Below are 25259 nucleotides of genomic sequence, written 5' to 3'. Positions count from 1 at the left end.
CGCTTGGAATGTTAATGAGGATTCCGCTTGAGTGATGTTTAAGCGAAATCACTACGGCTATAAATAGGTTATCTCGAGCGAAATCAGGTATCATTTGGTTCCGGTTTGCAACAAAGTGCTGCCGAAGTGTCGAATCGCTGTAAACGTTATTATTATCAATCAAACGACAGTTTAAAGTGTAATACGTGCTGAACTGAACTCAGTTTCTTAGTTTCCGCCTCTGAAACTGAGATTAACTCTTCTGATCGACTCGTTCGGGTCTGAAAACGATTCTACAAGTGGTATCATAGCTCAGGAAGAAGAGTTCATACCAATTCAGCTGCATTTTCTGTTTTTCTACACCTTCTTTTCAAATTGAACAACTTTTCACGGTCGAAAAGTTCTGATTTTCTCAAAGTGTACTCGGAATTGCTTTTTAACAAAGCCTTAAAAGTTTCAAGTTAATATTCAATCTAAAACATGAGTTTTTAGTAATTCTGCTTGAAAATGTTCGATTGAATGATGACGTCATAGTGATTCCGCTTGAGATTTTGTCTTGATTCCGCTCAAATCGGGTGTTCTGCTTGAAAGTTCGGGTTGATTTCGCTCAAATCGGTTGTTCCGCTTGAAAGTTACTTGGTGATTCCGCTTGGAAATACACTTTTGATTTCGCTTCAAATTGTGTTTCCGTTTGAACAAGTGTTGACTGATTCCGCTTGAACCAGTGTTTAGTGATTTTGCTTGAACAGTTATTGTTTGAAGTGTGGTTATTTTGCTTGAAAGACAGTCTTGAAAATTTCTTGAAATCTGAACATGGACGAAGATTTTTATAACGCATTCGCTACCCCGGTTACCCCGATCACTATTGCACAGAACACGATGTTGGAAAACGAAACAGGGACTATGCAAAAGCCGCCTAAGCTAATGAATATCGAGGAGTATAAGGGTTGAGAAGGTTGATTTGAGAACTGGGTACAAGCAAATTATCTAGATGCTTGGGAATGTGTGGAGACAAAGTATGTGAGACCGACAAATGATGATGAAGAGGTGATTGCTATTAAAGATCTGAGTGCTGAAAACAGAAAGAAATATAAAGATGAGAAAATGATGCTAAGTCTACTACAACAAGCAGTGAAGGAAGATATTTTGGTCTTATTGCAACATAACGGAAGTTCTTATTCAATTTGGAAAGCGTTAAGATCAAAGTTTGTTGGTAGTCAGGAAATGATTAAAAACAAGAAATCGCTTTTAAAGAAAGAGTTTGATTTATTTCGAGGATTGAAAAATGAGAGCACAAAGCAGATTATTGAAAGATATTGCAATCTTTTAGCCAACATGAGGAGGTTAAGCATTGAAAAAGATAATGAAGAATTGACTGAAAAACTTGCTGATGCGTTGCCACACGAGACTTGGGGCGCTTATCTCATGATGCTAAAGAACAAGAAAGGGTTCAGTAATCTGACACTTAGCAAATTTATTGAAAAGATTGAAGCTCAGGAGATGGAACAGAGAAAGATCTCCAGGATGAAAGACTTCGATGGTGAACAAGACATCGGGCTTTACTACAAAGCAGGATTAAATGTCAAAACCACAAATTTTTCTTCAAAGGTTGAAACTGCTTACAATGCAAAGAATTCATCCGGAAGTTCTTCAACAGGATCAAGCAGCAAAACAAGTTTCTCATCATATTCTTCATTTGATCCAAATTTGACAGTGACAAAGAGTGGTAGAAAGCTACAATGCAACATTGTTCTGAATCTTGAAAATGATCAAGATTATACTGAAGAAGTTGCAAAGAGCCACATGTCTCTGTTAGGAGCTGTTTTAGAATCATATGGATGTTTTGTTGCAGGTTGGATAGGGAATCCAATGCTGACTAAAGAGGATTACGATCAGATCGATGCTGAAGAGATGGAATTAATGGATATAAAATGGTGTTTCGCTAGGGTGTTGAGAAGAGCTGAGAAATTCAAGCAGATCACGGGACGAGATGATTTCCGTGATGCATGTGTTTCTACTTTAGGGTTTGATAAATCTAAAGTTACTTGTTTTCGTTGCAGACAAAAAGGACACTTCAAAAGAGAGTGCAAGAACCACGAAGCAAGTGGAGCTCAAAATCCGTTCAACAATGACAATGATTACTATCGGAAAGCAATCTATCATCAAGTTTCTCAATCATCAAGTCAACAAGAACCACAGGTTGCTCATGGGAGGAAAGTGATTGAAGATTCTTCAAAAAGAGCATGCTTGGTGGATCACGATGAGAAAAAGTCATCAACAAATTTCAATTGGGATAAGTATATTTCAGCTGATGGCAAAGCATTGGTAATAGATCAAGATGATGAGAAGATGCCTGAAGGTTTTACCTGGGAAAACTTCAGCTGGGATGACTATTGTCCAGACAAAGAAGTGTTAAAAGCTCACTCAGCGTTTGTTGCTAGAATAGAAGAAGATAGTGATGATGATGTAAATGAGTATTATGCCAAAAGAATGGCACAACATCTGAAGATGATGGCTGAAAGTGATAGTGAAGACGAGAAAGCCAAGAAGAAAAAGAAAAAGGCAAAGACACCGGTGAGTAGTGACGATGAGACTGTACCGGTAGTGAGACAAAGAGTGAAAGAAGTTCCAAAGTTTAAAATTGATGAACAAGCTATTGCAAAAAAAGTGTCCGGTAATGTGTGAAAACTCTGAAGAAATGAAGAAACAAAACAGTTCCTTGATTCACAATATGAACCGTTTGAAGGAATCTTATGATGTGCTGAACAAAGCAATGAACATGTACAATAACACAAGTGAAGAACAGGCTACCGCAATGAAGACACTTCAAGGAGCGTTCATGATCAAACAGAAAGTTGTGAACAACTACATCAAGAAGTGTGCTGCTCTGGAACAAAAGCTAGAGTTACAAAGAATTGAAACAGAAAGAGTAAACCGTTTGTTGAAAAGTTACTCATGTACTTCTTATGTCATTGACAGGATCTATCCTACTGTTGAAGGCATGAAGGCATTTGAAGATGATGAAGTAACTGAAGAAAAGAATGCTGAAAAAGTTTCTGAAGAAAAGACTCCAGAGAAAATGACTGAGAAGAAGAAAGACACTAAGAAAAAGGCTGACAAGAAAAATTCTGGTAAGAAACAAGGTGTCAATTACAACAAGTGTCCACCCTCACTGGAAAATGGATATTTGCCCAGAAATCCAAATTCTGAAAGAGTCCAAAAGGCTACAAACTTACAGTGGGAGTCTGAGTCTACAGTCAATTTGCCAGAAAACATAGATGTCACGTTTACATCGTCTGGCACTGATCAACAATCTCACTTGATGAATAAAGTGGTGGATCATGTGTTAGATAATGATTAAACTGAGGAGTCAAAGTCGGAGTCCATGTCGGAGTCAAAGTCCGAGTCCAGCACTCCGGGTCAAAATGAAAAACAGGGCAAAAGAGTTTGTAGTAATGAATTCTTGTTATCAAAATCTTATTTGGATGATGAGACATTTAAAGTTGCATATACTTTAAATGATTCGGACAAATTATATTATGATGAGGAATTTCCAATAAGAGGTGTCAAAACTGAAATGATAAACAAGGTTTTCAAACTAACAGAAATTAATATTTCTGAAATAAAAGAATTAAATCTTACTGATAAACCTAAAAAATACACCTCAAGAGTTAAGCAAAGACAAAACAAGAAAAAAGGTTATGATTCTGGTTCTGGTTTTCAAAAGAAACCTAACCATGGTAATTTCAAAAAGAAAAGGTTGGGTTTTACTCCAACAGAAAAACAGAAAAATGAAAAATATGTTCGTAATTTTAAATCAAAAATGACATTTGTTTCAGGTACATCATCAGAAGAAGAAGAAAAGAAAGCATTTTGGAGACAATCAAACAGAGAGTTCCTTGCAAAGAAGCAAGAATAGATGAAGAATGCTGGTCAGAGAAAGAAAACTAAACAGGGAATTTAGGTTACATATGCTTAAAATGAATTTATGCGTAAAAAGTTTTCCTAAGGCATATATACTACTTATCATACGACTACTTAAACGAAGTGACCATAAGGTATAATGTCACACCCCCAAAATCCACCTGCAGAGTATCACCGCTTGGGAGCGTGACTGACCAGGATCAAGCCACCAATCATATTGAACAATGTAAATAGTAAAAGTAAATGTAATTAAACCAAACCATTCCATATGAAAGGTGTTAAAAACATAAGTATAAATTCAACGTATAGCGGAAGCAAATGTGTGAAAGCCCATTATGAATAAAGTATGTAATGTCATAATGTTTAAATCAAGCATTCACGATCCTTGTCCACAACGACCGCGCCTCCCTGTGCAAGCTCCATGTATACCTAACGACCTGCAAGGTATGTAACAGAGAGTCAACAACTAGTTGAGAGAGTTCACAGAAAGTAAGTGCGTAATAGTAAGTTCGTTTGTAACGTGTGGCTCTACTGGGCCGATATTATGTTCTATTGGTGGGGGCTTCCCATGTTGCATATACACTAGACTATTTGTAACCATAAGTGTTCTCCTTAACCCGAGAACAGTAATACGTACAAAGTTTACGTAGGTTTTACGTAAGTGTCACACCCCGACCGCGTGTAACATGCAACCGCGGCGGAAAACGCCGGGGAGTGTTGTGGACAGAATTAATTGTTATACGACCATGGAAATTAAAGTTACATTTTATTTATCAAACACGGGTGTTACATTGTCTTAAAAGGAAGTACAGAATTCAAAACATAGTTATACTAGTTCTATCTTCATTTTTTTTTGTCTCTAAGGCACAGGTCCGCCCTAGTATCGTGATCAACATCTTATGGAACAGCTCCTGAAAACACATGTGAAAGTAGATACGTCAGCATAAAAAAATGCCTGTGAGATACATAGGTTTTGTGAAAGTGGGATTCATGACTTGAGTTTTAAAGAAATGTTTAATAACAGTCAGTCATGAACCTTGTAATTTGTCTCGCTTTGTAAACCATTTGAAAAATGATAATATCAGATGATATGTATAGATGAACGTAAGGTTAAATGAATAACCTAGTAAAATGAGTTGAATAAGATAAGTTGTTTTGTAAGACAATGTTTTATGAAAGGTATGTTATTTGTATAAAATGTTATATGTCTAAACAGAAATGATTTAGATAACGCTAAGATATGTAATATTATACAAACATTTATATATAGGAAGTACCAGCGGCGTATCCACCATGTTTGCATCATATTACATACTCCACGTTACTCAAACCATTTACCCAAACCATCCACCATGTAAGATTGTTCTTGTATAACTCAATTGTCAAGTGTTATTGTGTAAATCATGTCAAATGTCTATGTTCAATGTAAACCACCAAATGTGTATGTCAATGTCAATGTGTTTATGTTCAATGTAAATCATGTAATGTGCATCCCAAAATGTATCGTGTACGGTAAGCGAAATGTATCAACTTAAACTATATGTAAAATGCACAAAACAAGTCGTTGAAGTAAAACGTGGTTTAAATCAACGTTATGTTCTGTGGAAAAATGCATGCTCTATTGATATTAACATTTATGCGGTATTGTGAAATATGCATACATCCAAGCCTTGAGACTGTGGCGATAAACCCTTAAACAAATTAAAGGTTTATCTAAGTTATGTATATCGAATTCGGTCATTCCTTACAATCCTATCAAACCCAGGATTTCAGGAACGGGAGTTGTCAATTCCTATGGTACCACTACCTACTAACGAACAACGTGATCAATGTTAATGAATGTATTGTCCCATGTTAAACAAACCAAATGTCATAACAAAATGAAGGCATGTGATGTAAACAATTGTACTAAGTATGCTAAGTAAACATACGAAGCAGAAATGTTTATGTAAATCAATGTGTCCATATGCTGAGTAAACATATGCAACAGAAATGTTCATGTAAATCAATGTGTCCATATGCTGAGTAAACATATGCAACAGAAATGTTCATGTAAATCAATGTGTCCATATGCTGAGTAAACATATGCAACAGAAATGTTCATGTAAATCAATGTGCCCATATGCTGAGTAAACATATGCAACAGAAATGTTCATGTAAATCAATGTGTCCATATGCTGAGTAAACATATGCAACAGAAATGTTCATGTAAATCAATGTGTCTATATGTTGAGTAAACATATGCAACAGGAATGTAATATAAATCAATGTACTAAGTACGCACACAATGGGCATACATAGCATGAAATGTAATGAAATCGTGTACTATAATGTACTAACAACATAGCAGGCATATGATGTGAAAACATGGAAAGCATGAATGTAACAGATAGGCACATGTGTTTCACCCCAAAACAGTTTAGAAAACAGTAAAAGAGGGGTTCAATGTACTCACATTGACTCCTCGAAAACAGGTAAAAGATGGGGGTTCTATGTACTCACCTGAGATTGCTTTGGAGTTCTTGTATAATAACCAAATAATGCTAGAGATCACGGAATATCAAACGGCACCTAATAGGTAGCTATGTTAATATACCGGACCAAATCGGAAGGATCGGATAGTATGGGGGTTCGTAAACCAAACGAGCATGGAGACTCGTGTAACATGGTTTAACAAAGCCTACATACTAAAATGAAACCTAACCTAAGTGCTTGCGACCCATCACGACCCGTTTAGGTAGCTTATGCTACCTTAACGCGTCGTTCGCGTAGAACGCGTTTGGAACGCCTAACAACGTGACCACAAGGCATAACCTCGGGAGGTTATAGCTATGGTCACCTAATGTGTTTGGTCGGATCCTAATGATCGACCAAATGGGTCGGGTTCGAAAGTATAAGCGATGCTTTGATGCTCACGAGTAGTTTGGTTACAAAATATGCAAGAATGCACATTTTGGCCGAAACTACGACTCGTCACTGAGCCTAGATAACGTGGTAATCAGTAGGTATAGTCACTACGGACTATAACCATCGTGATCACACTCACGTTATGAAGTTCCATGAACTTCGGGTTGACCATAGGCTGGTCAATGCAGAAAGTCAACAAAACGTTGACTTTCGGACTCGAAAAGCGAATAAAAGAACGAAAGAACACTTACGGAGGGTCCCCGAATGCTAATCTAGATCAAAGAGCTCAGGTATGAAGCAATGGCATCAACTTAGAGCATTTTGATCAGACTGTGTGAGTTTTTAGCAAAAAGGAGGGGGGGTATTTATAGGAAAAGTAGAGCCGTTAGGATCGTTTCTTGATTTTCGTGCCATGATCCTAAGCGTCCACTTGTCAAAATGTTGTGGTTACTGAAAATGGCCCTTGGCTCTTGATTGGGTGAAAGGGCATTGCCCCTTGAACGAACGAAAGGCCAACTGCAAGTGGATTCAATGAATCTGCTATACTGGGGACTACTTACGGACCGTATGGGTTTTGGCTTACGGTCCGTAAGCCCTTAGTTTGGCAGATTTACAGTTTTGGTCCCTGCAGCTCCAAAACTTGGTATTTGATGCATTTTTGACACGTTTAAGCCCCGTTAACCCCATTTCAAAGCTCTAAAATGATGTTAAAGTATAGGGAACTTAAAATGTGCTCAAAAATATCCCGGATGTCGGTTCGTTTGGCCGTACGGTCGCGATGTTCGGTTAATTACGACGGAATGCGCATAAGCGCGAAAGACGATCCAAATTGTGCGACGAATGGATTTTTCTCATGCCAAACACTAAGGCATAATATAAGGATGCTTACATAAATTTTTGGTTGTCCGGATGTATTCAGAACGTAAGTTATGCGCGAAAGTGCAAACTTGTGCACTTTTTGACACTTTTAGCCCCTGAATGATCCAAAAGTTTGTTTTAGCATACCAAACCCCTCAAAGCCTATTTCTAAGCTATGTAAAGGATATTTATGGTATGTTTAACTTATGGACATGTTCTGGAATGTTCGTTATAGTTCGAATTGGCATACTTTCGCAGTTTGTCAATTTTAGTCCCTGTAAGCGAATTAACTTGTTTTTGCCATACCAAAGCCTTCAAAACTTATTTCTAAGTTATGTAAGGTTATTTAAGGTATGTTGAGTATATGTTAATGTTCCGGAGTATTTGTCGCATTAAACTGAGCATGTTTAAGCACCAGTTAGCGTATAACTCTCCAGAAAGCAATGTAGAGTTTGAAATTGAACAAAAGTCAAAACATGAAAAATGTAAAACACAACCAAACAAACATTGGGATAAAATAACATTGTTTTATTGATAACTGAACTGTTCACAATGATTACAAGCACAAATGTTACAGTAAGTGTCCTTCACAACCGAGGACAGGGGTACGCGGGGGTTTACGTAGGTTTTACGTAAGTGCCTGACACAACCGAGGCAGCAGTGAGTATAAGTTCACGTAGGTTTTACGTGAGTGTCCTTCGCAACCTGAGGACAGTGATGAGTACAAGTATACGTAGGTTTTACGTATGTGTCCTGCACAACCGAGGACGATGGTAGATAGTCTAGTAACAGTGTAAGTACAAATCTATTCAATCTCATTCCTTCAATCCCATTCCCAAACCCCGGGAATCCCATGCCTTGGTAAGAGTGTGAACTCACCTTGGTTTGCTCGGTGTTAGTACATAAACGTCTGTAGCTTCCGTCAGCTTAAAGTCTTTATTTTGTTAAAGTTGTATAGTTTAATGTATAAGGCGTCAGAATACAGGGTTTGTTTTGTAAAAGTGCTGCTTTGTAAGCCGATCGGCTGGCCTAGCCGATCGAACAGCCTAACCGATCGAACAGCTGTTCGATCGGGTGGCCCAACCGATCGGTTAGCCTAACCGATCGGACAGCACTTAGCTTATTCTGACTTGCCTATAAATAGAAGTTCTGTCAGCTCATTTAGGACTTTTGAATCTGTCTGTAACCTAGAGAGCTGAAGTCTGTGATCAACTGGAACTTGTATCTTGTCATATATTTCAATTGAATTGCAGACTATTGAACATGGAAATCATATGTCTTTCTGTATCTGTATATGATTTGCTGGATTCCGCACAGCAATCATAGTGTGACATTCATTAACAGGAAGATCCCGATCAACCAGGGACCAACAAGTGGTATCAGAGCAGTGGATGTTGATTGAAGATACCAGAAGACATAGTTCATCGATTTCAGTCAAATTCTTGTAGATTTGAAGAGAGATTCAACTGAATTCAAGCGAAGATTGCATTGTGAAGAACAAATTTCATCGGAAATTTGTTTCTGATATAGTTTTCACCGGAAAACTTGCAGATCTACTCTATCTTTCTCATATTTCTCTACTGTTCTTCATCTTTTTCATCATAAAACTTGAAAAACTCAAAATTAAAACAGATTCAATGGATAAAACTTGATAAAATTACTATCAATCGGTTCGGAATCTCAAATTTTACAATCCTACTAAGTTTCATAATCAGATTCAAACAAATTCGTGTTAAAATTGAACAATTTCAATGAAAAACTGCATGAACTTGCTGATGTCAGCTGGTCGAATCGATTAGCATATTCATTCGTTTGCTGATGTCATCGATTTGAAAGAGATAATCGTTCAAAGATATTTTAGAAGATATTGCTGACATCATCTTGGTAATCTGATCGAACAGCTGATCGATCGGACTGCATTGTTGTTAAAAGGAAGTTTGAAGTTTACTAGATTCCTATTCGATCGAACAGCTGATCGATCGAACAGCATTTGTCTAACCGATCGGCTAAGCTACTCGATCGAACACACTACTCGATCGAATACCCTGTTCGATCCAAGTGTTAGTGTTAAGTGTTTTTAAAAAAGTCAAAATTTTTCTAAGTGTTTGTCTGATTTTACAGGAACATTCAAAATGGATGACATATTCACAAACCCTTTTAGTGATATGTATGGTTTCACTGTAAGCTCAGGAGGATCAGGAAATCCAGAAAATGATGATTCTACATCAAACAATACCAACACAAATCAAATCAAAGAGAAAAGGAAGGAAGCATGGGAATCAGAAAGCGCATTTGGAACTTTTAATCGTCCTCCAAAGTTAATGGCTATTGAAGATTATACAAGATGGGCAATAAAATTTGAAGAATGGCTGATGGCGTTTGCTTTCCCCAGCTGGAAAAGCATGAAAAATGGGTATGCTGCGGGTAAAAACAATGGTGAAGTATTGAGAAGTAATGAAGAGATTGATCTATTCGTTGCTGAACAGAAATGTGTAGCACTACTATTTCAATCTGTCAGGGAAGATATTATTTCACTAATCAGCTACACCAACGCCAAAGATTTGTGGGATAAACTGGGAAAGAAATGTCTGGGAAGTAAAGAAATCTTAAAGAACAAAACTAAACTACTAAAAAAGGAGTTTGATATGTTCAGTTGTTTCAAAAATGAGTCAGTCTGCAAGATGATCGAACGTTTTGGTCATCTTAAATTGGAACTTGCACGTCATGATATCAAATATCCTGATGAGGAGATAGTTGATAAACTGTTCGATTCTTTACCAGATGAAATGGACTGGAGGTACTATGCTTTGATGTTGAAAAACACCATTCCGCCAGAAGAACTAAAACCAGATGTAGTGATTGAACGACTGGAAAGCCATGAGCTAGAATTGAAGAAAACGTACAAAGTCAATCATTCATATCAACAAAATCCAGAACTATACTATCCCAAAAGTTTGATGCCCAAGGCCTCATCACCGAAAACTGCATTTTCTGTCGAAAACATATCTCCAGCTCCTAAAGAAAATCAAAGCAACTCAAACAAAGAAAGTCACAGTGGATATCATAGTGGGTCTACTTCTATTCCTACTGCCTCGACAAATCGTTCTGATTCAAAGTTCTCATGTAATATTGCTGTTGATCTGAAGAATGCACAAAACTTTGATGAAGAATCTGTGAAACAACAGATGGTGTTTCTAGCATCTGTGCTAGAATCATATGAGGGGCTGATTGCTGGAAAGATTGGGAATACTAATCTGACAAAAGAAGACTATGATCAGATAGATCCCGAAGAGATGGAATTAATTGATATCCAATGGGCAATGGCGAGTGCAGTGCGACGTGCACAACGCTTTATGGAGATAACGGGAAGAAAAACAATCGGTGGTCCTTCAACAAAGCTGGGATTTGATAAATCAAAGGTGAAGTGTTTCAAGTGCAAACAGAAAGGCCACTTCAAACGAGAATGCCGAAATGCATATGTTGAAGAATCTGAGAATCCATTCAAGGATGACTACTACAAGAAAGCTATCTATCATCAGAATAAGTCCGAACCGCCAAGAATAAAGCAATCTGAAGACAACAAAGGAAAATCTAGAGCTTTGGCAGTGATTTACGATGATGAAGGATATGATTGGAGTAAGGAAGTATTACCTGAAGATGATGCTATTGGTTATGCTTTCATGGCGAGTCATAATGAACCAATTCAATGGAAGGATAATCGTACAGAACAACAAAAGTACGAATATCGAAAAATGGTTGCTGAAGCAAAGATCATCCGACTCTCAGGTGTTTATGAGGAAGCAAAACGTGCAAACCGATGGGATCCAGATAGAGAGTGTTATTTGGATGAATATGGTAACATTGCTGTCGACTACAAGAAGATAGACATTGAAGCCATTATCCAAGAATACAAAGAAGAGGATGAGTACTGGCAACACAAATGGTGGGGTACACCAACATCGAAAATGATCGAGGAAGAAAGAGAGAAAGAAAGAAGAGAAAAGGAGAAGATAGAAGAACCTATGAAAATTGACACCGGGTTGATCAATACTGCACAGGAGATGACAGCTGAAAACTTGAGAGAAATGGCTGATAAAGTGCTTGCTGTCAAAGCACTTGAGGTAGATTCTACTTCCAATTCTGAGTCAAAGAAACAGGTCAGTCAAACTAAGTCATCAACTGAGTCAGGTAACAAAAACAATTGCAATGCTGATTGCAAAAGTTGTAATAAACAATGCAACTTTTGTACAACAGTCACATATCTCAATGGGGAGAAAATCAAGAATCTGACAAATAATGTTAGAAAACTTGAAAGTCAAATTCTTGATTGTGACAAAGAGTCAAAAGAATCAGCTGAACAAATAAAAGAATTAAAAACTGAAAACCAGAAAATTAAAGCTGATCATGACAAAATTCTTCTTGAAAGCAGAAATGTTGTTGAAAAATTTGAAAAATTGAAAAATGTCGTTAAAGAGAGTGATGATAGAAATGGAAAAACAACTAAGGAAAACGAGCATTTAAGAGCTGTTTTGATAATAAAAGAGGAAACAATCAACAAACAACTGGATGAGATAGCAAAATTAAAACTGAAGGTTCAAGAAAGTGAAATTGAAAATGAAAGAATCCAGTTAAAATTAAACAGCTATAGCTCAGCTAGCTTTGTTTTGCAGCACATAGTTCCTAAACCCATAGGGAAAAACAAAGCTGGTGAGGATGTGTTTTCGGATGGAACAGGTGTAGGGTTTCACAAAGTTCCACCGCCAATCTTAGACAACTACACGAAAAAGCAGTCTAGTTTGGTGGAAATTGAAGAAGAAAATGATGTTACATTCCCTGAGAGTATTGATGTCACGTTCACGTCTTCCAATAACGAGGGTGTCCAAAATGATGTGGTGAAAAGTGTGGTGGATAATGTGCTTAAACCAGATTGTGACACTTCTGAGGAGGATGGTTGTTTTCTAGACAAATACATTCCGAAACAGAAATCCAAAAGCAACTTACATGATGAATCTGATCTTGTCATGTACAAGATGTCAGGATCGGATAAGTTGTTTTCGGATTCCGAGTTTCCATTAGAGAATGTGAATCTGAACAAATTGGCCAAAGTTTTTAAATTGATTGAAGTCGAGTTGTCAACTGTAAACACTCGAAAGGTCGAAAAGGGTCATAACAGGAAAACTGCCTATCCATCACGTGGTTATAATAATAACAACAAAAATTGGTCAGGTGGTTATCAGGGGGGTAAATCATATCAGAAAAGATTTGATCAAAATAAAAGGTATGTCAAGAAGAAAACATTTGTGAACAGCTCAAGTTCACTTGCTGAGGAAGAACAGAAAATTTTTTCAAAATCTAACAAAGAATTTTTTGAAAAGAAAGCTTCACAAATTCAGTCTGAAGGCACAAGTCAAGTAGTTGATACTCGTACTTGCTTCAAATGTAATCAAATGGGTCATATTGCACGAAAGTGTACTGTTGTAAAACCTAAGACTGAAATTGTGAAGGTTCAACAAAGAAAAGATGACAAAAAGGGAAAAGCACCGATGTATGTTGAGAAGAAAGTTGTTCAAACTAACAACTTGAAAGAAAAATCTAAACACGTGAAGAAGTTGGTACCTAAACAAGATAAATTTTATAAGCGGGGTGCTGAAACTCAACAAGTTTGGAAACCAAAGGTTGTAACAAAAATTGAGAAGAAGGTCTCAATTCCTGAGGTGAAAAATGCTGAAGAATCAATGACAATTGATTATGATGCAAATTTTCCACCTCTTAATTCAAAGAATTTCAAAATTCAGGTTGCAAAAGTCACGGTTGTCCCTAAGGCTGATAAGGCCTGGGTGGACAACATGTTCGACTAAACAATTTGAAATGCCGGAGCTTCCTGGATTGCGAAGCATGAATCGGTATCTTTCTTGAAAGTTGTTTAAATGATGATTTGTTATGTGCAGGATCTTCCAAAACTTGTATCCAGGTGGATAATGGATAGTGGAGCTTCAAGGCATATGACAGGGAAGACCGCATTGCTGTATGATGTGAATGACATTAATGGTGGTTATGTGGGTTTTGCGGGTAATCAAGGAGGCAGGATCATAGGTGAAGGAACATTATCAAATGGTATTATCACGTTTGAGAGAGTTAACTACATCGCTGAGCTGGAGAACAACTTGCTGAGTATCTCCCAGATCTGTGACAGGATGTATACTACTTATTTCACCGACAAAGAATGTTTAATCTTGAAACCGGGATTTGTGATACCTGAAGAGTGGATCATCATGAGGGCACCAAGAGTCAACGATCTGTACGTGTTGGACATGAGCGTTGCTACTACAACCACGGGTCAGGCTCATTGTTTTGTGTCCAGAGCAACGGAAAAGGAGTCAAGGTTATGGCACAGAAAGATGGGGCATATTCACCTAAGGAAAATGAATCACTTAGTGCATAACGACTTGGTCACCGGAGTAAATATTAAAGGTTTTCATCTGGAAGGGGAGTGCATAAGCTGTGTCAGAGGTAAACAGAAAAAAAAGTCACACCCTACAAAACAAGTCAATTCAGTTTCGAGACCTTTGGAAAGACTTCACATGGATTTGTTCGGTCCAGTGAATGTTAAAAGTATAACAGGAGATTCTTACTGTTTGGTCGTGACTGATGACTACTCCAGATTTTCGTGGGTCATGTTCTTGAAAACGAAAGACGAAACCTTTGATAGTTTGGTGGTTTTGTTTAAGAAAATTGAGAATCTGTACCAGAGACCGATTTGTAGAATTCGAAGTGACAATGGTACTGAGTTCAAAAACAGTAAGATGGAGGAATACTGTGATGAAAGAGGTATACTGCATGAGTTTAGTGCTCCGTATACTCCTCAGCAAAATGGAGTTGCAGAACGCAAGAACCGGACGCTAATCGAGACAGCCAGAACAATGCTTGCAGATTCCAAGTTACCAATCAATTTCTGGGCTGAAGCTGTTTCTGCTGCATGCTATACTCTCAACAGAGTTCTTACTGTGAAGAAGTTCAACAAGACGTGTTTTGAGCTAATCAATAAACGCAAGCCGAATTTGAAATATCTAGAACCGTTTGGGTCACCATGCACGGTTATAGAGCCTAATGGGAAGTTTGGTACAAAGAGCTTTGAAGGAATCTTTGTTGGTTACGCAGGTCCTACACGGAGAGTCTTTGTTCCAAGTGAGAAGCGTATTATTGAAGCATCTAATGTTGAATGTCAGGGGTATACTATGCCACCTCAAAATCCTGGTGATTCATGGCGTTATAACTATGATAGACTTTGGGGATCGTTTGACATGAGAAAAGAATCTGAAGAGGAAGAAGATTTCTTTGATGAGCTGGATGTTTTTCGAGAATATGAATCATCGCTCAGATTTCCAGCAGAATATACGAGAAGATCTAGTGAAACATCAAATGACAATGAAGCAGGTCCTAGCAATACTGGTGATCATGAGGATGAAGTTGCTCCTGGAAATCAGTCAGTGGTAAATGATAATCAAGAAACTGAAAATATGCCAATGTTTGATGACAGTGATTCAGACCTTGAGGGGGAGCAAATCCAGGTATTAAGTCAAACAAACCAAGTTAGTGAGCCGGATGCTGAACAGATTGTTACAAATCTAGAAGGAAATGTAGATGTTCCAGATGAAGTGATGCCTCGAACTCTTTCGTATCATCCAGAGGAACAGATTATAGGAGATTTGCAATCAGGAGTTCGCACCAGACGTCAACTTGATCAGGGCCTTTCAAGTTTTTATTCTTCAGTAAAGTCTTTACAAGATGAATTCTCACTGTGTTGTTTTATTTCGCAGATAGAACCTCGCACATACAAAGAGGCACTTACTGAGGATTCCTGGGTCAACGCGATGCAGGAAGAATTGAATCAATTTGAAAAGTTGAAAGTTTGGAAGCTGGTGGATCTACCTGAAGGTCATCGGAAAATAAATACCAAATGGGTGTTTAAGTGTAAGAGGGACGACAGAGGAGTAGTAGTCAGAAACAAAGCTCGGCTCGTCGTTCAAGGTTTCAGTCAACAGGAGGGAATTGATTTTACAGAGGTATACGCTCCTGTAGCAAGACTCGAAGCCATCAGGATCTTTCTAGCATTTGCATCATGGAAGAATTTCAAAGTGTATCAGCTTGATGTAAAGTCGGCCTTTCTATATGGCAAAGTGAAAGAGGAAGTATATGTGGGACAGCCGCCGGGGTTTGTCGATCCACATCACTCAAACAAAGTGTATCTTTTGGATAAAGCTTTATATGGCTTGCACCAGGCCCCGAGAGCCTGGTATGAGACTTTGTCTCAGCACTTGCTAGCCAATAACTTCATCCGGGGAACAATTGATGCTACTCTTTTCACAAAGATTGTTGATGGTCACTTGCTGATAGTTCAGATTTATGTGGATGACATAATTTTCGGGTCAACCAACGAAAACTTGTGCAAAGATTTTGAGCAAGTGATGAAGCAGAAATTCGAAATGTCGTCAATGGGGGAAATGAAATTCTTTTTAGGATTACAAGTTGATCAGCTTCCTGAAGGAATTTTCATACACCAGACGAAGTACGTCCATGATATTCTAGAGAAATTCGGAATGTCAGACTCTTCATCTGCTGCAACCCCACTAGCAACAAATCATGGGATTCACCCAGATCTCACCGGAGACAGGGCAGACGAACGACTATATCGATCCATGATTGGTTCCTTGATGTATCTAACTGCTTCTCGGCCTGACATTATGTACCCAACATGCCTCGCAGCAAGATTTCAATCTAACCCTAGAGCATCGCACTTAATCATTGTGAAAAGGATACTACGCTACCTGAAAGGAACTCCATCATTGGGGTTATGGTATCCTAGAAAAGGCGATTTCACACTCGAGGGGTATTCCGACTCGGATTTCGGATGCTGCAAACAAAATGCGAAATCAACAACTGCAGGATGCCAGTTCTTTGGACCTCGCTTGGTCACCTGGCAGTGCAAGAAACAAACATCTGTTGCGCTATCCACATGTGAAGCAGAATATGTATCTGCAAGCAGCTGCTGTTCTCAAATCCTGTGGATACAGCAACAAATGCGCGATTACGGTTTGCAGTTTCTTAACACTCCTATTTTTGTTGATAACGAGGCTGCAATTAACATAACTAAAAATCCGGTTCATCACGCTAAAACAAAACATATAGAAATTCGTCATCACTTTATTCGCGACTGCTTCGAGAAAAAGTTGATACGAATTGAGAAAATCCACACTGATGAGCAAAAAGCTGATCTGCATACCAAAGCTTTTGACAGAAATCGTTTTAAATATCTTTTAAAACTAAATGGTATGATGCTCTTTTCAGTGGTTGATGGAATTGTTAGCGTTGATGCAGAAACCACTGTGGATGATGATGATAAACAATCTGCAATGGTTTGTCGTCTTTTTACATGTTTTGGTCTTTAGGGGGAGATAGAAATATTTGTAAATATTGTAAATATATCGTTTTAGAAAAGACAAAAACAGTAAAAAATTCAAAAAGCCAAAAACATGATAAAATTTTCAAAAATATCAAAAACAGTAGAAAATAAAAAAAAAAAAAAAAAAGAGTTAGTGTATAAAGGGAAAATGATAGTACATTAGTGTGACAGTTATCGTATGCTAAAGATTTGAAAAGTATAAAGATTTAAACAGAGCACTGATGATATGAGGATAAATTTTAAACACATTTAGTAAATTTATTCGGGATATAAACATAAATATATAAACTTGCAAAGATTTGTGGGGAACACTACTTGGATATATAGGTAACCCCTGAAATCTCGTTTGAAAGATTTCATATTCTAGAATACTAGGAGTTTCTACTAAAATGATGTCTGGGGTATTATTTCGGGACTTCTGCTGAACGGTAGTTCTGACCTAGTCCCTGGATAATGCTTTGCAGTAAATGCTTGAAACATAGCATTCTAGCCCTCAATGATTAGACAATAAAATTGATAATCATCTGTTGTAGCTGAAAAAGATCCTCTAAAGGGGACATACTGCTAAGTCGAAACTGATATCTCTCTGCTGAACGGAAGTTCTGACCTGGGATCCCTCAGTTCTCGCATTCCCTAAATTATGTACAGACATCATCTTAGTATATTCATCTGTAGATTGGAATTTTGGAATACTGGATACGGGAGTATATTCAAGAGGTGGGACACATGATTTTGCTAAGTTCTTAAAACATCTAAGTCATATCCTGAATACTTTGAAAATTGTGTTGAAAAATTTAAAATCTATCTAAGTAAAATGTTTAAGTCTGAATATGAAATGAAGCTTAACGGTACTGATAACTGATCTGATAAACTAATATGATTCCCTAACACGCTCGTCAAAAAGAGGTTTGTAAATAAGATTTACTTTCATTCCTGTTAATATTTCAGTCTTCTTTTGATCTACTTCATGCATTGAAAATACAAAAATATATTTTACATTTCTACTTTATTTTTGACAAACCAAGGTAGAAAGCGTATCATCAGATTCACAGTCTGATACAAATGCAGAAAGTTGATCCTGTACTGAAAAGGCGAGTTGGGAGCTAATCACAAACAGAGAGTTTTGGAATATCAAAATACAAGTTCATTAATTTGTAACTTGTAAATTTTCAAGAAAAGTCTTTGAAAAACAATCAGTGTGTTTTGCTTCAGGTCAACCAAGGTCATTAAGTTGAACTTGGTAGACGAATTAAGTTTCTAGGGTCATTAACTTGGACCTAGATGCTTAAATGGATTTCTCATTCACTGATAAAATATGAAAAGGTTCAAAATCAGAAAAAGGGTCAAAAAGTTATTCGAGTAAAGAGGTCATGATCTTTGAATCGAACAGCTAGCCGATCGGCTAGGCTAGCCGATCGGTTAGGCCAATCGATTAGGTCATACCTATAAATAGGCAGTCAAGGCTTCTAGAAAACTTTTTCATTTCCGATCGAACAGACTGCTACTCGATTCATTGTTCTTGAAGATTCTTGATTCCTTTTTCATTTCAAATTTGTGTTGTTGGCTCACTCATCATCACAAATGGTAAAGGTATGTCATTCAATCTTTGAATCAGTGATTTCATTCATGTTCTTAACTGTTTGATGTTCTTCATTGAGTCGATTAGAAAAATCAAGATTAGGAAAGATTAAGAAAGAGTTAGATGATTCTGAGAATAGGGTTTTGATCGGAATTGCATGATCTACAAGTTTACCGGTTTAATTTTTGCAAAATCTTTATTAAGCTTGATAGATCTAAGAATGAAAGTGACGTCAGTCGGAACTTTAGATGAAGATTTGAACAGGTTTTAGGTTGTTTTTAGAGAAAATGAAAACAGGGTTTTGATGTCGACATCAGGAAGAATAATAATCTGTGTTCAATTTTGAGATATCTGTTAGTTTGTTCTTCATGATTATTTGAATGTTCTTCATGATGAAGATGTTGCTAGCCGATCGGCTAGACCAGCCGAACGAACAGCATCATGTTTTCATTTATGAATAATGTTTAAATTTTTTTTGTTTTTCTGCTTTGAAATGTGTGCCATGATATATTTTGTCATTGTTAGAGTGAATCTGATGTATGTTGTTCTTGTTTAGTCATTTGCTAGCCGATCGGTTAGTCTAGCCGATCGAACAGCAAATGCTAGCCGATCGAACAGCATTGCATTATCTCATATATGCATGACTATCTTGGTTAATCTTTCGAGTAGTAAAATGCTAGTCGTTCGAACAGCATTCTGCTAGCCGATCGAACAGTATTTTACTAACCGATCGAACAGCATTTTACTAGCCGATCGAACAGTATTTTACTAGCCGATCGAACAGCATTCTGCTAGCCGATCGAACAGTACTTTACTAACCGATCGAACAGCATTTTGCTAACCGTTTGCATATTTCATTGCTAACCGATCGAACAGAGATTTGTTAGCCGATCGAATAGCAACTTGCTAATCAATCGAATAGCATTGTTCTAATCGTTCAAGTTGCATTGTTTGATGACCTTAGATATCTTGCATAGTCTTTTGCTAATCGATCGAACAGTATTTTGCTAGCCGATCGAGTAGACCACTCGATCGATCAGACCAATCGATCGAACAGCAAAGGTTCTTTCAACACATCATTCCTATTCGATCGAACAGCAAATACTATTCGATCGAACAAGCCATTCGATTCACTGTTCTATCACTCTAAATGTTTCAAGTGTTTCAAGTCTCTATATCTAATGTTTAAATTTTTCACAGGGACGAGGAAAAGACACTAACAAAGGACACAATGTTCCATCTGCAATTGATGAGGTCTCTACAAAAGGAACAGAAGCAGAAAAAATGGCTGAGTGCTTAAGAAAAAGCAGAATTGCTAAGGCATTGTCTGATACAACAATAGTTTATGAATCTCATGTTAGAAGATTCTGGGACACTGCAAGGTTTGAAGAAAAGGATAATAAAATTCATGCAGTAGTCAAGAAGAAAGATGAAAACAACAAGGATATTGATGTTGAAGTAGTGTTTGGAGTAGAGGACATAAGAAGGGTTCTTGATTTACAAGATTCTGACAATGATCCAACGATCATGTCAGAACGTCTTGCTAAAGGGCTATGGTGTAGATTGGGATTTTCTTCACACATCAACGGAAAAATGTTCAAAAGGAGTTTCTCGAAACAATACAGATACTTAATGCATTGCTTAGTGCATTCCCTATCTCACAGAAAGGGAGCCTATGATGAGGTGTCTGACTACATAATGAACATTGTTGTTAGTATTGTGCTGAACAGGAAATACAATATTTCACAAGTGATTTTTGAATTTTTAAAAGAAAATTGCTTAGCCGGGAAAGACAAATACATTATGTACCCAAGATTCATTATGATGATCTTGGATGACAAAGTTAAGGATTTGCCAAAGAATAATGATGATATTATGGCAATGGCTGAAGTGAATAAGACTGCTATTCTGAGAATCACAAAGGAGAAGGATGCTAAAACAAAAGAGTTGATCTGTGCATTAAAGGATGAAGCATACGTAGCTCCTGAAAATGATAGATGGAGACATGATAATAGTGATTCAGACAATGAAGACAATAAGATGAATGATTTGATTGAAAAGAAAACCAGATGGTGGTGTATCAAAGATGGAAAGAGAAAGAGGACACCAAAGTCGACCCCTGTGGTAGTAATTAAAGAAACAGCAAAGGGTACAGTGATAGGGGGAGCTATATGATTCTTAGAGTATGTTATGAAAATTGTTACTAATTTTGCTTTAAAAATTGTTTTTGCAGGGTCTTCTGAAGAACCTCAAAGAAAGCTAATTGATGAACCTGTCATAGAACCGAGGGAGGTGATTGATCAAAGTGTTGGTTTAGAAGAGACTTTGGAAAGCTATTTTAAAAAGCATGAAGAGGCTGAACAAGCACAAGCTCAAAAGAAAGTTGGTCAAGAAGAGGAAGCTCAAAAGAACTCCAGTAATGAAGATTCAGAAGAAACTTTATCTGAATCTGAACTGGTCAAAGAGACAGTGGGAAAAGGAAAGGTACAACTGAAGAAAAGACCTTTAAAGAAAAGAAAGAATTCTGAAGATGAAGATTCACCGTACAATCCTGAGGATTCCCAGAAAAACAGAAAGAAAAGAAAAGCTACTCGCACCGGTGATATTCCAAGAGTGGTTAGAGCAAAGAAACAGAATGCTAAATCACAAAAAGAAAAGGAAGGAAAGAAGAAACAGGACACTGCTGAAACTAGTCCTGTAGTTGAGATACCAAAAGAAGTTCCTTTAACAGAAATTCCAATAGAAACACAAACTTCTTATGATGATTATGTGGAGATCACCGGAGTCAAATCTGCTAAACAAACATCTGATCGTCATGATATTCCAGAATCATCACAACGAAAGACAGATTATTTCAACCTAGATTTTGATAGCCTTGGTGGTGCTACTGGAGATTTCTTTAAAGATATGCCAGAGAGTGAAGGAGACTTATTTCATGATAAAAAGATGAAAGAATTGGAAGAAAAAGTTAAAGCCTTGGAAAAGGAAAAGGAAGAAAACGAAGCTGTACAAATAAAGTTGAAGGAAATGATTGATGAGTTGGAGAAACGGCACGAAGACGTAATGGATGCAGTGTTTACAAAAGATGAGAAATTGAATGAAATGAAGGAAGATATAAAAGATAATGCAGAACTTATTAGCGCACTTACTGATGAAATTGCTGCATTGAACGCCAAAGTCAAAGACTTGCAGAATATCAATCAGACTTTGAATCAACTCTTAAATGAGATGAATGAAGCTTCGACAAATGAAATGAAGGCAATGAAGCTAGAGATGGAAGCCATGAGAGCAGATAAGGTGATGAAAGATAAGCAACTAGAAATGCTTACGGCTGTGATTGAAGCACATCTGAAGGTGAACATCCACGAGGCTTTTGAACAAGTTGACATTATCAAGGCAAATGAAAGAAGGAAAGAAAGAGAAAGACAGCTTGCTGAAGAAGCTAACCTGAAAAATAAAGGCATAGCAGAAGAAGTTGAAGTTGTTGGATCTTCACAAAATCAACTTGAGGTAGGTGGATCATCTTCTCAACCAGAAATTGAAATGGTGGATGCTCAAGATGTTACAGTAAATGATGAAGAAATGGTGGAAGCAGAAAATGAAGCAGTTCATGAACCAGAGTTTATTATGGTTGGTGAATCTGTAGAGCCTATTATTCCGGAGAATGTTTTGAGAGACGTTCAAATCATACAAAGAAAGAAAAAGGCTAAAGAAGTATTACTACTGGAGTACTCTACCGACAAGTTTGTATTAGTTGGAAAAGCCTATAGAGTGCCCTATAGTGAAGAAGAATCTGCCAAGCTGTTAAGATTTTTTGAATTAAAGGATCAAGGGAAGATAGCTAGAGGAGAAGTGGAAGAAGAATCTGATAGTGATTTTTGGGAGGAAGAAGATGAAGATGATGATAAAGATGATAAAGCAGACGATAAATCCGATGATGATGATAAGCCTGATGATGATGATGATGATCAAGGCACATCGGGTTTGCTAATCAATGATCCATCTGTTCAAGATAAAGTAAATGAACTCATGAATGATGAAGTGAATGAACAGAATGATGATGCAGAGTGTGAAGGGTCATCTTCTGGAAACCAATCCGGTGATCAGGTACATCAACTCACATCTACTTTTATTTCTCTTTCTGAATATCATCAAGGAGAAGTAGATATTATTAGAACAAGAGCTGAAATGCTTGAGGAGTTGGGGTTAGAAGATGGGAAGTTTAAATTTGATATCGAAGATGAAATCCCAGAGTCTCCGATTAAAAACTTTGAACCACAATTTCCACTTGAAGCAGAATTTTATGATAATGTGACCATAGAGACTGATTCAGATTCGGAAGAAGAAAGAATAGATTTTCACTATGAAGGTGAAGACATGGCATTTCCTACATTCACAGAGTTATTTGAAGACATGAATGCAGAATTATTGAAAAGAAAAATTGAAGAAAGAGTTGCATCTGCTGATATGCCTGAACCAGTTCCAAGAGAAATTTCTGCTGAAGAGAGAAAGAAATGGTTCAGATCAATGCCAAAGGAAAGAAAGCCTCTTAGAGCCCTACAGTATTTTACTCATGATAAAGACTTATCTTGGGGTGATATTCTTTCTTGGGGGTATCTGGAAGACTTGAATGTTTATGCAATTCGAAGAGAGCAAGGTGTTCAATACTTCAGGTGCATTTCTGATCTTGCTACCTTACCTTGGTGGGACGTAGATGAATTGGTGGTTACAAAGAATATTAAACAACTCTACTACGGTCCTGAAGTAAAACAGAGAGACCAGAAGCTGTGGAATTACATCAAGTATCAAGCAACGATCAATTATCCAGATTGGAAACCACAGTTTCCTAAAAGAATTGTGAAGTTTACAGCTAAAGGTGAGAAGGACGTTACTCTTGATGTCAAACCGCCAAAATGTTTGAAGAGCATGCCTTTAAGGGCTATTGAGCAGGATTTCTATGATTTATTTCAAGCATGGCTCTATAATCCTTCTACTGCTGAAGCTGTGATCTCTTTGTACGATAAAGACACTGGTGAAGCTAGGAAAATTTGTATTCTAGACCCGATGTGGCTGGTAAATTGCTCAAAGAAAGACATAGATTGCTTGTTTGTCAACAAGATAATCTATGACAAGAAAGACAAAGCCATTGCTCAGCAGTACCAGAGTGTAGTTGATGTCTGTTTTGCTAAAGAAATCAACTCTGGTAAGAACTGGAAAACCTCATGGAGAGAACTAGAGGTTGATGAGTTTCTAAAGATGTACAAGAGAAGTTTAAGATCCAAGGAAATTCAGAGAAAAGCTGTTGAAAGAGGAAGACGAAATCTTGGATTTGTACCTCCTACTGATCAGACACCCATAGAGTCTGAAGAGAACAAGATCCCTAAGTGGGACAGAAAAAGAGATGGAGATCCAGTGTACAGAAATTGGTGGATAACAGAGGGAAGACATAAGAGAAGACAAATGTTAGCTGAACGAGAAGAGAAGAGAAAACAAAAGGCACGAGATAGAAGACGCAACAGGAGGTAATCAAGACTTTGCTGGAAGGGACTACAGCTTCATCCGAGGGGGAGTCTGTTAGTACATAAACGTCTGTAGCTTCCGTCAGCTTAAAGTCTTTATTTTGTTAAAGTTGTATAGTTTAATGTATAAGGCGTCAGAATACAGGGTTTGTTTTGTAAAAGTGCTGCTTTGTAAGCCGATCGGCTGGCCTAGCCGATCGAACAGCCTAACCGATCGAACAGCTGTTCGATCGGGTGGCCCAACCGATCGGTTAGCCTAACCGATCGGACAGCACTTAGCTTATTCTGACTTGCCTATAAATAGAAGTTCTGTCAGCTCATTTAGGACTTTTGAATCTGTCTGTAACCTAGAGAGCTGAAGTCTGTGATCAACTGGAACTTGTATCTTGTCATATATTTCAATTGAATTGCAGACTATTGAACATGGAAATCATATGTCTTTCTGTATCTGTATATGATTTGCTGGATTCCGCACAGCAATCATAGTGTGACATTCATTAACAGGAAGATCCCAATCAACCAGGGACCAACACTCGGTATGCTAAACTATGTGCTCGTAAACAATCAATCAATCAATCAAGGCCTAAGGTAATGCATTGACACACGGTCAGTTCATGTTGGTTAAGTTTCACATACATTCTATGTCACAAAGTGCTTGACAGTTAATCTCATGTATCGTACAAGCAGTTAATCAATTTCATGTCTTTCATACTTCACATCAGAGTCTTTCACAGTTTATTCTAATATAAACATCAAATAACACACTTAATCAGGGTTAACACACTTAACTGAATTAACAAATTCAGGCCAACAAGCATTCACAAAGTTCGGATCATGAACATCTTATAAAGAGTCGGACCATTACTCCTTGTTAAACTCGGACCCCTTTAACTCCTTCACAAATTCGGATCCCCCTCATAACCTTGTAAAAGTCGGACCATGTTTAATGTATGAAAGTCGGACCATGTTTATGTAAGAAAGTCGGATCATGCTTCACAACAAAAGTTGGACCATTATTAACATACAAAAGTCG

General features: G+C 37.5%; 1 protein-coding gene across 1 annotated transcript; it reads left to right on the top strand.

Moving 5' to 3' along the window:
* Positions 1–1314: 1314 nt before the first annotated feature.
* Positions 1315–24712, top strand: LOC118488872. The gene is made up of 9 exons (XM_035986284.1): positions 1315–1705; positions 2147–2500; positions 9790–10871; positions 11112–11856; positions 17014–17081; positions 19908–20421; positions 20479–20856; positions 20941–24229; positions 24640–24712. The coding sequence occupies exons 1-9, from the start codon at positions 1315–1317 to the stop codon at positions 24710–24712; spliced, it is 6894 nt and encodes a 2297-aa protein (XP_035842177.1).
* The last annotated feature ends 547 nt before the right edge of the window (positions 24713–25259 follow it).

Source organism: Helianthus annuus, chromosome 17 (genome assembly GCF_002127325.2).
Source record: "Helianthus annuus cultivar XRQ/B chromosome 17, HanXRQr2.0-SUNRISE, whole genome shotgun sequence".
Classification (NCBI taxonomy): Eukaryota; Viridiplantae; Streptophyta; class Magnoliopsida; order Asterales; family Asteraceae; genus Helianthus; species Helianthus annuus.
The sequence above is the reverse complement of the archived record's forward strand: the minus strand, read 5'-3'. Positions and strand labels throughout refer to the sequence as shown.